The following is a 17004-nucleotide window of genomic DNA, read 5'->3' as shown; positions in this document are numbered from 1 at the left end:
GGGTCTTATACACAGGAATAGATAGGCAAGTTACATATAAATAAGTTGCCAAATTATTTATTTAATTTATTCAAATAGTGCTATGTTGTAAAAGAAGTAGGAAATTTTGTGAACTCTTAAGTGAAAAATTGGAAAAGTACTTGAATACTTCTCACTAAGAGTGGCCAGATTTAGTTAAAAGTTGAAGAAGAACGTGCATCCAACATTATTGCAACATTGGCAACATTACAAAAGGCTTAATTAAAAATGTTTTACAAATTATATCTATTTCTTAAATTTCTAGGCCTTATTCTGGCATGAAAAAACTATTAACCAGGGCCCCGTAGCGGTCGGCCTAGCAACGCGCCCTGTTTGGGGGGGGGGGGGGTATTTTGCCCCTCTCCCTAAGATGTTGACAACCACGCCACATAGCGACAAACAGCAAACGGTGTTGGATAGCACAACGTGGAACTACCTTGTGGCCTAATTTCATTGACCTCGGTCATACCTCGATGACGTAACAGGTAAGGTCAAATGTCGAATTTTCATCATTAACGGGGCTCGGGCATTTCAAGAAATGTGTTGTAAAATCGAGTAAAATGCATGTCATTGAACATCATCGATGGGGGAATTGTTCGTCGAACACATATTTTGCTAGTTAACCCGCGCCCCTTAGGGCTATCGGCGGACCCTATCACCTTTATAGGGGGGGGGGGGGGCGTTTCGCCCCCCCTAAGATCTCGGAAATTAACCGGCCGATTTTTAAAATTCAAACGGCGTTCGATAGCCCCACCGAGGAAATACCTTCTGACCAAATTTCATTGACCTAGGTCAAACCGATGACGTCACAGGTCAGGTCAAAGGTCGGATTTTCACCGTACACAGGCATTTCAAGAAATGTGCTGTGAAATCGAGTAAATTGGTAATTTATTGAAAACCATCGATGGTATATTGTTCGTCAAACACATAATTTGCTATCTGAGGTCACTGATACCAGGTCAGGTCACAGCGAGGTCAGGTCACCGGGGGTCACAATATGAAAGTGTCGTGTGACATGTTTTATGGTCCATTTTACATGAAAAATGCGATTATGTGGGTTAGGCAGCCTTTGGGGCCAGCCTAGGTCACGTTTTGGTGAAGGTCAGGTCAAGATCAGGTCAAATTGGGTCAAATTTCAAAGTTAATATTTTTGCACAAAATGGGTATTGATTCGATGCAGCTTGTCATGGGGAGTCTAATGGTGGTCTTTGTTTTGCTCTACGAGGTCTAGAATTGCCAACAATTGAGTTTGAAAATTTGACGTCATCATTTTTGAACAGTTTTTTTCGCTATAACTTGGCCAAAAAATGAGATATCGATCTGAAATTTGATATGTCGATAGGAGACAGTAGGTACTATCACATATATTCTGTTTTTCTCGAAACTCAAATTTTTTTGGATTTTTTGGCTAATATATCCATAAAATTGCATTTTTGATTTTTGGGGGAAAAAACTCAAAAATATAAAAAATCCGAGATTGCATTTTTGTAGCCCTATTAATTCTACACCTTTTATGTCATAATCATTTTTCTGTATCTTCAAAGCTGAAGGCCTGACAGGTCTTCTCGCGAAGGTTTTTTTCGGTCGAAAATGACAGAACATGACGTCATTCTGACGTCATTTGTGGCCAACCTATCATAGCCTCTGGATTTTTTTTCGTCACAATGTGTAAAATTGATGCCCGGAGAGGTCCTGAAAGTTTGGTGGCGATATCTCCAGCCGCTTAGGAGATATCGACGGAAAAGGACAGCGGGGGGCCGTTTCAGCCCCCCTACGGAGCGCGGGTTAACCCGCGCCCCACTGGGGGGGGGGCTATTTATAGCCCCCCCTCCCGTTTTTCTGCAATAACTTCCAAACCGCTTGACGAATCGACGCCAAACTTTCAGTACCTTCGGCTGCATCAATTTGACACCTTGTGTCAAAATTTGAACTTCGTAGCTACCATAGGTCGGCCGGAAATGACGTCAGAGTGACGTCATGTTCGTCCGATTTCGACGCAAAACATTGAACCACGGCAATCGCTCCCAAGAGCTCAGTTTTTAAGCTAGATCCAATTTCTTTGCATGAAAGAACTCAGAATTGACCGCGCTATCATACTGCTATCTCGGATTTTCAAAATTTTGAAAATTGCGAATTTTTTTATAATAATATTCAAAATTTATATTTTTATATTTTTTTCAAAAAGTTTTTGACTTTTCGAAAAAACCGGAATATATGTGACAGAACGCATGATTATGACTAACTCTAGCAAGTTTTAGCTAAATATCTTCAAAAATGGCCAAGTTATACGCATTATTGCAAAAAATTCACAATTATTAATTTTTCAAATCAATTTTTCAGTACGTATTTGGCATCGTACACCAATATAAATGGCACCATCGTGTTCCTGAGCTCAAACTGCATCCAATAGACACCTTTTTTGTTGAAAAATATCAACTTCAAAATTTGACCTTTTTTGACCTGAAAGTGACCTGACCTAAGCTAATTTCGACTCAAAATGACCTTGAATGACACAGACGACATCAAATTCGAAATCTATGGCCTAAATGGACCATAAAACATGTGTCACGTGACCGACGCATGATATAATATTTTCGTGACCTGTGATGACCTGACCCCGACCTGAAAATCAAAGTACAATTTTGGTACCCTCAAGGTATCTAGAGCATCTGTTCACGAGTGTGGAAACCAAAAATGAGCCTGATCTGACTTGTAAGACGGTGGCCAGAGCCCAAAATGTGAACAAGCCAAAGTGCTAATAATTTTTACTTTGACCTGACCTGTGACGTCATCGGTGACCTCGAGGTCAATGAAATTAGGTTTCGCTCGACAGTTTTTCCGGGGCTATCAGACGCCGTTTGAATTTTGACGATCGGCCCAGTAGTTTCGGAGTTAGGAGGGGGGGCTATGAATAGCCCCCCCCCCCCAGTAGGGCGTGTTATACACAGACCCCAGTGGGGCGCGGGTTAATATGTAGATAGACGAACGCAGGGACTATCTTATATATTCCGGTATTTCGAAATTCGGAAAACTTTTAGAATTTCTTTGCGTTTTTCTTAAAAAGTGAACTTCTTAATTTTTGGGGGTCAAAATCCCAAAATTTTGAAAATACGAGATAGCAGTTTTGTAGTGTCCTTTTTTCTCTACACGACCACATAAAGAACATTCAAATTGTTTGTTAACTCTAGCTTTTGTGAGTGTTTCAAGATTTTATGTTTTTTGCTCATTTTTGCTCGAACATGCATGTTCTCAATAACTCCTGACCTAAGGTGACCTAAGACTTGAAATTTTGTGCGAAGCGTTTTCTTGTTACAGGAAACACCAAAGGGGAGCCAGATTGCCACCCCCCCTCCCCCAACTGGGCGAGGGTTAAACATTCTGAAGACGGCCTTCAACGGCCAAAGATTGTAGGGTAGCCTGGGGCAAGACGCCCCAGATAATTCATTTTGCTACATAACTTTTGTCCCACATCACCTGGAAGGCCAAATTTGTGCTCAATGCGTTCTTTGGACATTTTACTTTAAATTACACCCCTCAAATTCATTCACTTATGATCGGACTCCCAGCTAGGAAGTGATTTGTGAAGCAACTGCAAATAGGGCGTTTTGCCCCAACCCCAGGGCAAAACGCCCCACGGCCTGGGGCAAGAAGCCCCATACTCTAGATTAAAGATTAAACATGCTAGTTGACTAAATCTTATATGAGAGGTCCGTTAGACCTTGGGAGGCACGGCACTGAAGTTAGCACCTTCCATCCTATCAGGTGTTCAGCTACGACACTATTGTATGAGCAGTTTTTTCACCTGCCTCAGAAGGCCAAATAATAAATTATTGCGATGCAAATGTTAACAAAATACTTCCTTTGCCATCCAGTTGCTGAGAAAAGTACATATAAATGCATAGAAACATGCCTTTCGCCAGCTACCGAACATTAGGAAGTGGGTAGTCCAAACAACACATGAGGTAAAACGCCCCATGGGGCTTTTTGCCCCGCGACCTACTGGGGCGTTTTACCCCATCACGTAGTTCGGTCAGAGAACAACGCCTTGCACTCCAGGAAGACATAATTTAACACGAACCAACCCGGCATTATAAGCGTTAGACAATAGTCGTTCAAAAGACATAAAAGTCGTTAACCTGATGTGGACGATAAAAGAACGCCATGATGCATAATCTGACAACAAAACATAAAAATCACTCCAAAAACACATTTTTGGCTATGTCTCCCTAAATCGTCATCACAATTTCTTTCCAGTCTGCTCATATAGTGATCGTATAGTGCACGTTTTATAGAAGAGAGGATGTTTCCCCAGAACCTTGCCAGTTCCGAGAAACATCGGTGAGGCGTTTTACCTCGGCGGGGCGACTTGCCCCGGTCTACCCTACTATTCACCGATTCTGTTGCGTGATCCAAAGAAATAAGCATACCTATATCTTGTATAACATATTACATAACCTATAAATGACTTAAAAAGTAGTCCAAAAAATTAGTCCTTAACCCTCGCCGGCACAGGGGGGTTGATGCAACAGCCCCCCTAAGGTTTTTCGCGAATAACTCGCTTACCTAAAAAGCGGCTGATCGCGACGAAACTTACAGTACATTCGCATTGATCAATTTTACACCTACCCTGAACATTTCATGACCCTGACCCAAATGACCTTTGACCTATGACCTCTTTTCCGAGACCATGTTTGGCCGGAATCGCGATTCGGCGTAGGTATGTCGGCTCGCATTAGCCGCGCGTTTGCAAGCTTTTCGTGGTTTCAAACGTTCAAACATGTGATTTGATGTTGCTCCCATACATTAGGGTGGGTGTCAAGGTCACCTGAAGGTCAGGTCAGGTGATTGACCTTTGGTGACCTCGGGTGACCTCGGTTCACTTTTTCGAGTTTTACATGTTTATAGGCTAGTTTTTGGAGCTGAATTCGAATTTAGCAACCATTTGAACATTTACGAAGTAGTTTTGGTGCCTTCGTAACATGTTACGAAGCTGTCAGAGTCGGTTGACACGTATTACGAATACCCTTCACAACCTCTACCAGTTGACCTGACCTGACCTGACCCGACCTGCTCTAAATGCTTAAAGACATCATCTCTGATCAAAACTAACACGATATTAGTGATCAGCACCCCGGAAAACCACATAACAGCCACACTTTACGACTTTCTAACAGGTCCCGATTTTTCCGGTTTTCTGGTCATTGACCTGACCTGAAAGGTCACCCGATGACCTAGGATTTTAAAATTGGGTATCATCGGCTTACTCTCGTGACGGGCAACACGCTCGTTTTTTCCGCGAAGCTCTAGCTCGATCAGGGGCCAAACGCGAGGGGGGGGGGGGTAGTACTAACCCCCCCCCCCCTGTGCCGTCGAAGGACGCAAAATGGCCTGTGCCGGCGAGGGTGAACTTATCAAACAACTTATGAAATTAGGATAGCATCATCTGCCTTTCTGACTATTTGGAGACGATGTGGCTGGAGTTATTGTTGAGAGCAAGACAATGCAATGCCCACGGCTCAGCCGCGCCAATCACAGTGCACGCATGATAGTTGGCAAGCAATCACGAGGAGGGCGGGGAATGGAAATAGGTACTTGTGGAAGGAAATAAGCGAATAATGTCGACTTGGAGTCCTCGAGGATGAAGACCCAGTAGCCCACCCAGTACCAAATACGTAACAAACACGCTCAGTAATCTCCCGATCGCGGGAAGCCTTCAACGGGCTAGGTCCGTTCAATCTGAGTAATAACTTCTCAAAATGAGCGATATTTTTTCTGCATAGTCGTTATTGTGAAAACAATGACTCAACCAACGAGCAGTCGGCAGCATTTATATTTCCCGTCCTCATCCAATACGTCTAAACACATTCATAACTATTTTCACACGTTTATTAAGCTGGACGATTCGTGTTAAAGCTAGCAGAAGTATAGAGACTCGTGAAGCCTAAAAGCGTATGGTTCTCGGTGATGTACTAAGAGGCAGTCGTGGACTGAGCGAGATTGTGAAATGTAGTCGGACACTAGTTCGACACTATAAAACTGCGCCCTTTCTTTCCTCCATGGTGCGGGTACATTTGACAACTCAATCTGACTTGGCAGCACGAAAAAAAAAACACCAGAGTACAATCATCCGATTCACAGCTCGCCTATAAAGCGTTTTAGGCACATAGTAACAACCGGTGACACATGAGAATGGCAATTCAGCTGCTGCAAGCATTCGTTCACAGTGTTCCCAGCACCCGCGCCCGCTGTGACCGGACGGCGCCTCGCCCCCTCCCCCGCCCCCCCCCAGTGTCGGAGGACGGCGCCCGCAGTGTCAGAGGACGGCGCCCGCAGTGTCAGAGGGCGGCGCCCGCAGTGTCAGAGGACGGCGCCCGCAGTGTCAGGGGACGGCGCCCGCTGTGTCTGAGGACGCCCTCAGAGACAGCGGAGCGCCCCCTGTGACCGCGAGCTGCAGAACGGCGCGGCAGGTGGAGCCGCGGTGTCCCGCAGAGCCGCCGCCACCGCTCGGTCTGACCTATGGCGGAGTGTCTAACCGCGGACCAGTGCCAGAAGCGCGTTCTTGTACGCTCCGGAGGTCTCCCGCTGGGAACAGAGAGCATCCGGTATCACAGGGGTCATAGAGGTTATCAGAGTCACAACACAGGTCACAGGTCACATACAGGGTCCAGGGTCAGGAAGGTTTCACCGGAGGAGGGCAAACCGCTTCAAAAGGTGGCGTGTATATCATACAGTGTACGGCTCTCGCGAGATTAAGCGGTAGGTTTTGCACCACTTTACCTTTCCGGCTATATCTCAGAAACTAATCGATCTACGATGAAGCCATTTTACACGCTCATGGCCGGCTAATTACCCAACAAGTCGATCGCATCTTCAACACTTAAAAGCTTAAGACGACGAATATATAGCCTGAAGTACACTAAATGTTCTAAGTGCAAAACCTACCGCTAAAACCCGCGAGACCTGTACCTTTTATAACCAGCCACCAGCCATACAGCCTATGGCATTCCCTGACATGAGCCCCTTCCTCGTCCCGCCGTCCTCCCCTTTCCCGTTAGTCCCTCTGAGAGCCTGCCCTCGGCGGTCGTGTCTCACCTCGATGGAGTGGTCGAGCGTCTTTCCGTACTTCTCCAGGTACTTGGCCTTGATGGCGCCCAGGTCGAGCTCGCTGCGTGACACGACGATCCGGATCAGGGTCTTGTCGTCGGTGCCGGCGCCCTGCATGCTGTCGTACAGACAGTCGGCGTAGTACTCCACCTTGTCCTTGGCCACCGCCACTGCGCGGAAACACAGCCACCGACTCGGGTCAGAGGAGGGGAGACGTAGACAGACAGGTGCGCAGACGCTGCGCATTTGGAATACGGCCGTGAGATAAGCGGGTACCATAATGTAAGACGAATATCAGCTAAGGTACCGTTTATAAATTTGTCGTTACTGACACGAATATAAGTAATATTTGTTTTTCCCTTCTTTTGATTTGTTTTACCGGTAACGAGTAACTAATAACTTTGGACTATTGCCTATCTGTGTACGCCATTCGGACCAGCCGGGTAGTTAGTACGGCGACTCACGCAGAATAAGCAGGGCCTTCTGGAAGCTGCCACTGAGCTCACTCTTGATGGCCTCCTGCAGCGTTCTGTCGGTCAGCGGGATGGTCAGCGGGATGGTCAGCGGGATGGTCAGCGGGATGGTCAGCGGGATGGTCAGCGGGACGGTCAGCGGGATGGTCAGCGGGATGGTCAGCGGGATGGTCAGCGTCGGGCACGGTGAGCGCACAAGATACGAGCGTATGCACACTAACAGACATAAGACAAACACTCAATAAGGGCACTGAATTTGGCGGTATGTGAACAGACATTCTCATTCGCCATTACGGACGCAGTCATTTCCTGTTTAATTTGTCGTAGCGGAGCGGATATTCGAACTGTCGGCCGTTGGTACCCGTCTTACTTTTTCGAGATGGCCTCGTACTCCTTCTCGATCGCCAGAAGCTGAGGTAGACTCTCGCTGGCAAAGATATTCCGGAACGCTTCTTCGTTGGTGCCCAGCTTCTTCTCGCCTGAACAAGAGCGAAAAAACGAGTGAAGGGTTTTAGAACTAGCAAGGGACAAGTCACAGAAGTGACAGTAGCAGTACCTAGTACTGCAGTATGAATTATTGAACAAAGCGTTCAATGCATCTTCAGTATCGATTTGCATATCCCAATTCTCAGGAAAATATGTGTTGTTAAAGGCGTCCCGTGTCATAACGTCCAGCGCTGTGACGCACCGGCCTTGTAGAGGTCCTGGGCCTGCTGCTTGGCCTTCTGCTGGTCGACGCGGTCCGTCTCGTCCCGGCTGCCGCTGAGGATCGACACCAGCAGCTTCTCGATGTCACCCTTCATGCCCTTCCGCACCGCCTCGTCCAGCGTCGAGTGGCACTCTGGGGAGCACGGGCGGCATGTAAATCTGACGAGGGAACACTAACACTACATCGTCCGCCACCTCCAGAGGCGCTCAGAGGATGCTGACAAGGCAGCTATCCTTACCTCGTCAATACCTATACCGTCCAACTTATATACTGATCTCAGGCAGCTTTTGCAAAATTGTCAGGGAACTCAGGTTTGTTTTTCAATAGAAACACAATTCAGACGAATAGTGTTTTAACGTATTGACAACAAACCTTCGAATTAAGTTTTAACTTTAACCACCCACAAGAGTTCAAAGTCATATATAGCCGTAGTTTGTGACCAGCTTCACACCTCTCCTGACTATTGGTGAGCCCCGATCGAGGTCCGTACGAATCAACTCGCCAGCCGGCTCGGCTCCCGCCCGTGTCCGGTCTCCCGTCCACTCACTCTTGGAGTAGGTGTCCTGGAGCAGGTGCATCTCGGCGTTGTTGCGGGTCAGGATGATGTCCAGCACCACCTTCTCCTTGGTGGACATGCCCTTGAAGGCGCTCTGCAGCTCGCGCGCCAGGTACTCGAAGTAGGAGTAGGTGAGGGCCATCATGATGGTCTCCAGGTCCCCGCCGAGCTCCTTCTTCAGGTCCTCAGCCAGGTCCTGCGGGGCGGGGACGCGGGTCAGGGGAGGGAACAGAAGGGCGGGTCAGGGGGAGGGAACAGGAGGGCGGGTCAGGGAGGGAACAGGAGGGCGGGTCAGGGGAGGGAACAGGAGGGCGGGTCAGGGGAGGGGACAGGAGGGCGGGTCAGGGGAGGGAACAGGAGGGCGGGTCAGGGGAGGGGACAGGAGGGCGGGTCAGGGGAGGGGACAGGAGGGCGGGTCAGAGGGAGGGGACAGGAGGGCGGGTCAGAGGGAGGGGACAGGAGGGCGGGTCAGGGGAGGGGACAGGAGGGCGGGTCAGAGGGAGGGGACAGGAGGGCGGGTCAGAGGGAGGGGACAGGAGGGCGGGTCAGGGGAGGGAACAGGAGGGCGGGTCAGGGGATGGGACAGGAGGGCGGGTCAGGGGAGGGGACAGGAGGGCGGGTCAGGGGAGGGGACAGGAGGGCGGGTCAGGGGAGGGGACAGGAGGGCGGGTCAGGGGAGGTGAAAGGAGGGCGGATCAGGGGAGGGAACAGGAGGGCGGGTCAGGGGAGGGGACAGGAGGGCGGGTCAGAGGGAGGGAAGGGAAAAGGAGGCAGCGAGGGGCGCATGTGTTTGTCGTTAACAATATGAACTCGAACTCGGTTCCGAGCGTCATCTCATATCCAGATGGAAAGTAAACGATATTAACTCTGCTGACGACGTTAACTCGACAATAAAGTTGTTGCGATAGCAGGATTCAACGTACCGTCATCAACATAAGCCTTAAACACACCAGTTAACCTTCATTTACCTACTTTTTATTAGCTGCTGTTACTATTCGTGTAACAACCAAAGCCGCTCCTCTAAATACATACCCATTGATACGCACCTTGCCGTACTCCCGTTTGTAGCACTCGGCAATCTGCACGCGCTGCTTGATGCACCGTTTGGAGAGGATGGCCACGATGGGGCCCTCGTCGCAGCCCATTCCCTTCATCGCCTTCCTGAGATCGGGGCAGGCAGAGCGTCGGTCATAATACTATAGAACATATAGACATATAGAACGTGACAGTTTCGCTACATCTTAGCCAAATAATTGCCTAATTATCAACGAAAACTATTCCACACCTCTGATTTAAACAATTTACTTATTCAATTTTAAGTGATTTTATTTGATGCATGCTGCTTTGTCCTTTCCGTCAAGCTTAACGCTAACACCCAGAGCTGCAAAGTTCGCGCTTTACAGTCTATCTACATAAAAGCAGGCGACCCGGGCTGAGGTCGCTCAACAAAAGCAGCTCCGGCCTCACTTGATGGCGGCGGCATCCTCCTCCGGGTTGAAGCCCTCGTGCGGCGTGACGGTCGGGAAGTACTGGAAAAACACACGGGACACAGATGTAAATCGTCACAGAAAATATCGTATCGGGAGACAGAAGGGATCTGGAATACCTAAACCAAAACACGGGAACAATATATGGGGATCCTCTATAAGCATCATCAATCAATCAATCAATATTCATCAATAGGCTTCATATCGAAAGATCGATGTAAAATGAAAATTGTTCTTAACTGTGTGACTGCATCTAACCTACACATTCCTAATCACACTCGTTGAGTGCGAAGACGATAATGTGTTATGTTTCGGTCCCGTGAGATTCGTCTAGTAAATCTGTTCCCTACCCCGTCGGCAGGCCGTTCGTCGGAGCCGTTGTTAGCCCAATCACGTGCCAGGCAGCTGACTGCCCCCCCCCCCCCACTGAGGTCTCCTGTCGCGGAGGGGGGGGGGGGGGGACTGGCAAAGGGAAGACGCTCGGCGCCTGGTGGTTTCAGAGAAAAACCGGGTTGACCCGGTAGCAGGAGGGGTGGAGGGCGCAAAAACTGGCGCTGGGCGGACCGGCGCGGTGTAGGGCAGAGTCGGTAGCGGTACTGACGTCTGACGGTGGTGAGCGCTTTACGAAAGGAGAATGAGAGAGAAAGAGAGAGAGAGAGAGAGAGAGAGAGAGAGAGAGAGAGAGAGAGAGAGAGAGAGAGAGAGAGAGAGAGAGAGAGAGAGAGAGAGAGAGAGAGAGAGAGAGAGAGAGAGAGAGAGAGAGAGAGAGAGAGAGAGAGAGAGAGAGGAGGAGGAAGAAATGCAGTGAGATAGAGACAGATGCAGAGATGAAGAGCGAGAGAGAAATTCGGTTATTGGCCCCTTCTCCGTTTATAACCAAGTGGCTTTAAAGCCGTTTAAATCCGAAGCCGAACCCCAGCAACAAACCACTCGGGCAACACCGTAGTCAATCGCTCCTGTAGAAGAGCAGCCATGACAGCCTACCGTTCCCCTGATCGGCCGCCGACCTCCAGTCTCCGGCCGGGGTCTCAGGAAGCGGTTCCCGCGGTAGCCGCCGGCTCTGTTTGTAGGGTAAACATCTCTCACCACCAGCCGTCTCTGAGGCCGGCGGCGCCCTACCACCGCCCGCCGCCGGCCCCGGCTGCAGGCGCCGCTCGCGCGTGGTCGCCCACCCCATGGTGTGACTGTGACGGCAATGTGGGCGAATCTGGCCGCCGGCTGCCGGTCAGGCCGGGTTAGGTGCCAAGTTCAACCTGCCTGTGTAGTTTCTGTGTAGGCACAAGTCTCTGTGTGTAGTTGTACAGACGTTGCCCCAGTAACCGTCGCTAAAGTGATGGTGATAAATCAATATATGAACACAATCATCCCAGTGGTAAGACGGTTGCTATGTCGTCAGGGCCTGAGACGGCAAACATTCCAGCTGGAAGACGGGCTGGTCACCACACAGATGACGTGTTTCTCGGTCAGCTGACTTATGACGTCACGTGTCTGACCAGCTGACGCGGTGAAATCATACAGCGTGACGTGTCTGACCGCCCACGGGCCTACTAATTCAGGAGAATGGAAACGAGATAGGTACTGTGAATAGCCGCCAAAATGCCATTCATTCGGGTATGAATGGTGTTTAAGTCAGAGTTTGACTGTAAAAAAGAAAGACTAACTTGATTTTATTTAGTTGAACTTATTTTTGAAAGACAGCTTCTACTCCACTGGGATGATTAAAAGAAACATGTCCAACCCTTTTTCAGCCTAGGTGAAGTGAAACCCCCGGGTACTTACGGGCGAAGGGAAGGGATCGGGGAGGCCGGGAAGGGGAGTGGAGGGGGGGGGGGGGGGCGGGCGATAACAGTGTCGGCGCCGGGACCGATTTGTGTGGAGACGGCTTACACCGCGACGTAACTGGCTTAGAGCGGCTCAGTGGCGGCGGCGCCCGGCCTGAGGTCTCTCGTGAAGCCAGCGGACGGCGGTGGAGAGGAGGGGTCAGTGGAGCCAGCCCTCCGCACCCTTCACAGCCCTCTGCAACCTGCTCACCCCTGTGCACCTAGTGCACCCAAAACACCCGGCACTTCTGCGCTCTACTTCCTCCCCGGACCGAATAAGGCCGCTGTGAAGTAACCGGGGAGAGTGCTAACCCGAGTCTGTCCGTGAGGCGTGAGGTATGGTATCTGTATACCCAGAGTCCGTTTAAATTGCTGTGAGGTGAAGCTGCCAACGTGCGTGTTCGATCACAAGACAGGCCATAGTTTCAGCGCCTGGCGTATGAAACACCCTCTGGGTTTGGCCGGCGGGCCGTCCCTCGATCGACCGTATAGGGCAGACTCGATCAATGTGTGCGGGCGGGCGGCGGCGGATCCTCGAGCTGGAGCTCACGAGCCGGGTCAGTCCTAGTAGCAGCTACCTCCACCCACTCAGTGGTCAGTCGGTCATACTGGGGCAGACAGACTGCTGACCAGTGATAACAGCGGCCGAGTGTCAGCAGACGTGATCTCAGCGACAATAAACGGCATGACTCACCAGCTGATCAAGCGATCACGCTCTGGGCTCCGAGGTTTGCTGTTACCAGCATGTAGGTATGTAGGTATTGTAGCATTATATTGCAGGTTTAGAACAGTGCGCATTGTGATTGATACGATGGGATAAGTGGTCGGACGCCTTCGAAGATATGATTTCAGTTTTCCCCTGTTTGTGACGAGTGCGCCGTCTCGATAATTGTGCATCACATACCGAGCCGATCCTCGCCTCTGGGACTCTCTGAGCACCACCATTCCAGCGGACCGTCTTTCGCCGAGGGCGGTGGCAGAGAGAAACTGCTCGTGGGTCGACCGACGCCCGCCCAGCCTTGGGAACCACTCCAGGGGTGACCGACCCGCCGCCGCTCCAGGTGTGGTCGCGGACCGCAGACCTCAGGGGTGGACGACCCTCCCCAGGCGTGGTCCTGGATCGCGACAGACCGCTAGCCGGCTCCAGAGGTAACGGACCAGGGACTCGGACCCATGGATGTGTCCGTCTTTCGACTTCGGTGTCATGGTTTTATATCAAAATTAGCTTCCGGTTTATCGAACCGTATATTTATCAGATAAATAAAAGCGTCTCATTAGGTATGCCTGACGGCGAAAATAGAATAAATCGCTTACTTTAATTTGGCTGCGAGCGTGTCCACCAATATAGGTACAATGTGTATACGGTACAACACACTTTTGTCACAGGCCACCGGTTATTGACCAGAGTATCGGAGCTTCCGCGCTAGCTATCCCTTTTGTAACCTCGGACGGTTCCCACCTGCTGTCTGCGCCGGTCCGTCCGTGGGTGGGCCACCCCTGGACATTGCCGTACGATCACCTGACGGGAGGGCGGTTCGGACGGTTCGGCCCGGCCGGGGGGCGGGGCGCTCGGCTGGGGGCGGGGAGGCGGCGGGACGGGAAATTAGCGCTCGCCGGTGCTGAGCTCAGCTCAGACCGGGGCGGTGCTGGACTCAGCTAGGACCCAGACAGCTGGGCCCATAGGCCGGGCAGGTATATGTGAGTTGTCGCTCAGTGCAGAAGAGATTAGCTGCAGAGGCGACCGGGTCATGAAGAAGGCTCCAGAGCGTTTTTTTTTTTAGGTGGGAGAATGGTTTTGACTGACTACCTTTGGCTACTTCGGATGTTTGTTTGTACATACTTTTAAGTTTTATTTAGTTCAGATCCATGCGATTTTGGCCTAATCTCGTATTAGTGAGTAGCAAATGCTGCAAATGCTGCAACTCGTGGGGGCGGTATAACGCCTAAAGTGGCCGCCGCACCAGGCCGGCGGCTCCCGGCTCCGCCAGCACCGGCAGCACGCTGCACGCACCGCCGCGCGGCTACTGTGCACCGAAAACCGGCTCCGGGGGGGGGGGGGTGGCGTCACCGTCTCTCCGTGTCGGGGGGGGGGGGGCTATCGCCATCGGAGGTGGGAGCGGGCTGACTGAAACAACAGTGGACTGATGGCCGATTGTCAAGCAAAACATACACTGCACGTATAATGACTATTACCCATTCAGGCTTATCATCTTAACAAATCAAGCCACACTATCAGGATTCGTTATATAAGCAATGCATATGCCAATCGTCAACCGACGAATGGCATTCGATATTGGTATGATATTGGTATGACGCTCTGTCGCTAGTGTCGGTGCGGCTCAGCAGGGCGCTCCACCAAAGTTAGCTGTACTTGTGTCCCAGCGGCGTGCCAACCCATCTGTGCCTCACGGAGCTGTTTGCCGTCCTCTGAGGGAGCCGAAATACGATACCACAGCACGGGATCACTGACGACGTGCCCGTGCGTTAGAGCCGTCTGAACAGGTGCTGCTGAAAGCACGGCGTGCATTGGAAACCCGCCCGGATGACTGTGCAGGACCTACGCTGGACGTGTTTTTCACACGCGCTCACAGGTCGGCAGCAGGTAGGTAGGTATGTGGGACCGAGACACCCCTATACCTGCCGCGCGCCGCGGACCGCCGCCCCAGGCCGGGACAAGGGCGGTGGCTGCCCATCGCCAGCGGCGCGGCCCTTCGCTGAACGCGGCGTGGTGTCGACCGCACCCGGAGACAGCGCCGTCCGTGACCCCTGGTGACCCCTGGTGACCCCGGCGGCGGCGGCGCCGGGTCAGGGGGAGTGCGGCACGCACCGCCCGACCCCGCTAACACCGCCCACAGGGCACGGGGGGTGTGGGCGTGGCGGCGGAGTCCGAATTGCCGATCGATTCTGGCGTGGCTCCAGGGAGTGCCCGGCCAGCGCCCCCTGGACCGGCGCGGCGGCCGGCCCAGCCCGCCGTACCGGCGTGGTGACCTTCGATACGTCCTGGGTGCTTAGCGACTTATAGTGAATAATTTCTGCTTTGAGATTGATAACACGACTTTCATCTCTGTAAATAAGCAGAGCTGTCTAGGTACTACCGACACCGGCCAGCGGTCACACCTGGACAAAAGGGTTACGCCCACAAGTTAATAACACCAAACACACCGTCAAACTATCACCCAATCGAGAGATTCCACTCCCGAGGGTCGGAATCTGCTGCCCGTTCAGCGGTCCGACCTGTACTTACCACCATGGCTGCTGTTTCAGTAGGAGCGCTGCTGTCGGACGGACTACGGACGACGGACGGACGGACGGACGGACGGACGACTGGGCGCCGGCCGGCACCGCCGCGCCGCCTAGAGCTGGGCAGCGCGCCGGCCGGAACCCAGTACCGGTACTTGTGGCGGCCCGCCGCGCTGGTCGGGCCTATATGGCTAACATTATTCAAACTTTCTAGTTTTAGTTTTTTCCGATATTTTTGTGGCAGAATCACAAGTTTCTCAGTGGTAAGATTTTTACACTTTTTCTTTGACCCTCCAAAAGGTCAAGTTAGAATTCACAGGTCATGGCCATCCCCGATGGTCCTGTAGGCGAGGAACGCATTATAGGTAGACAGACTATGCCGCCCAAGTAGGTACTTACCAGTTAGGAAACGATCGGACGAAAAGGGCCTACTGATGCGGTAGGTACTACCGTCTTTTGAAGCTATAGTTCGGAATCAAAACTAAGGTTCAAGTCAGAATTAAAGATTGAAAAAGTTTCACCTCACCGTAATAAGCATTTTGGTACCTATTCTAAATAGCGCGAAAGCCTTAATTCTACGAATATCGACCTGAACGCGAATATAGTGCATTCAAGGTCATCGATATTGGGGACGAATATGAATCTGAATGTCGCAGAAGGTTATCGATATTCGGACGAACCTCAATGTGGATGTGGAAGTAAACATGATGCAACTATACGCACATACCATGTGCGCTTTTATCCCATTAGATGGCAGTAACATTCGCGCCTGCAGGTAGGCTGTGCCGCAACGCTCTCCAAGTACTCGTTTCTCTCACTAGATGGCAGGAGTGATACGCGCCTGAAGCTAGGCTGTACCGCAATGCTACCCAAGTATGCGTTTCTGCCACTAGATGGCATTAGTATTAGGCGCCTGCAGGTAGACTGTGCCGCCAGACTGCGTAGCTCACATTCCCGTCACTAGATGTCACTGGTGTCGGGCGCCTGTAGATAGACTGGGCCGCCGGGCACTACTTAGTGTGGGCGGACGGACGGACGTGCAGCCGGCCGGCGGGGTAGGGAGTTGGGAGACGGAGTGAGGAGTGGGGAGATGGAGTGGGGATACGGAGTGAGAGAGTGGGGAGACGGAGTGAGGAGTGGGGAGACGGAGTGGGGAGTGGGGAGATGGAGTGGAGAGTTGGGAGATGGAGTGGGGAGTGGGGAATGGGGAGACGGAGAGGGGGAGACGTGAGTCACTGGAAATAAACACTGCATTGAAGTTCATGAGTGTTACTTTGTATCCGCCGGCTATGGAATAGGTGTGAGTCACACCAGTTCCATAGCCAGTGCGGTTAGGGAGGGATTTTTCGTAACTGTTAGTGTTATCAACGATCTTCCCGTGTATCCACCGCGTGTAGTTTTATGATTCCTCATTATATTTTTGTTGTTGTTTTAATACCTACAAATATAAAAACACCTACAGCCATGTTAATTGTTTCTATGGACTATGAATAAGGATCCTGATTATTTTGAAACGTACCTATTTGGTGATTTGACCCAGCAAAATACCTATATTCTTATTATTTGTTTTTTTTTTTTACAGTTGCACACGCTCCGA

General features: G+C 51.0%; 1 protein-coding gene across 1 annotated transcript; it reads right to left on the bottom strand.

The window, feature by feature from the left end:
- Positions 1 to 5889: 5889 nt before the first annotated feature.
- On the bottom strand, positions 5890 to 15584 carry LOC122374166 (annexin A8-like protein 1). The gene is made up of 9 exons (XM_043352764.1): positions 15412 to 15584; positions 10328 to 10389; positions 9907 to 10021; positions 8852 to 9056; positions 8284 to 8436; positions 7966 to 8074; positions 7587 to 7651; positions 7111 to 7292; positions 5890 to 6600 (listed from the first exon to the last, which is right to left on the bottom strand). The coding sequence occupies exons 1-9, from the start codon at positions 15415 to 15417 to the stop codon at positions 6547 to 6549; spliced, it is 951 nt and encodes a 316-aa protein (XP_043208699.1). The 5' UTR covers positions 15418 to 15584; the 3' UTR covers positions 5890 to 6546.
- Between the last annotated feature and the right edge of the window lie 1420 nt (positions 15585 to 17004).

The sequence above is a fragment of the Amphibalanus amphitrite genome, unplaced genomic scaffold, assembly GCF_019059575.1.
Source record: "Amphibalanus amphitrite isolate SeventyFive unplaced genomic scaffold, NRLGWU_Aamphi_draft 001614F_arrow, whole genome shotgun sequence".
Lineage (NCBI taxonomy): Eukaryota > Metazoa > Arthropoda > Thecostraca > Balanomorpha > Balanidae > Amphibalanus > Amphibalanus amphitrite.
This window is presented reverse-complemented; position numbering and strand designations above follow the sequence as displayed.

Excerpts from the sequence above, each read along its gene's own strand:
- LOC122374166 (XM_043352764.1), bottom strand. Across the intron at positions 8,437-8,851 it reads CCAGGACACCTACTCCAAGA|AGTGCCACTCGACGCTGGAC; the intron begins GTGAGTGGACGG and ends CGTGCTCCCCAG. Across the intron at positions 8,075-8,283 it reads CCAGGACCTCTACAAGGCCG|GCGAGAAGAAGCTGGGCACC; the intron begins GTGCGTCACAGC and ends GCTCTTGTTCAG.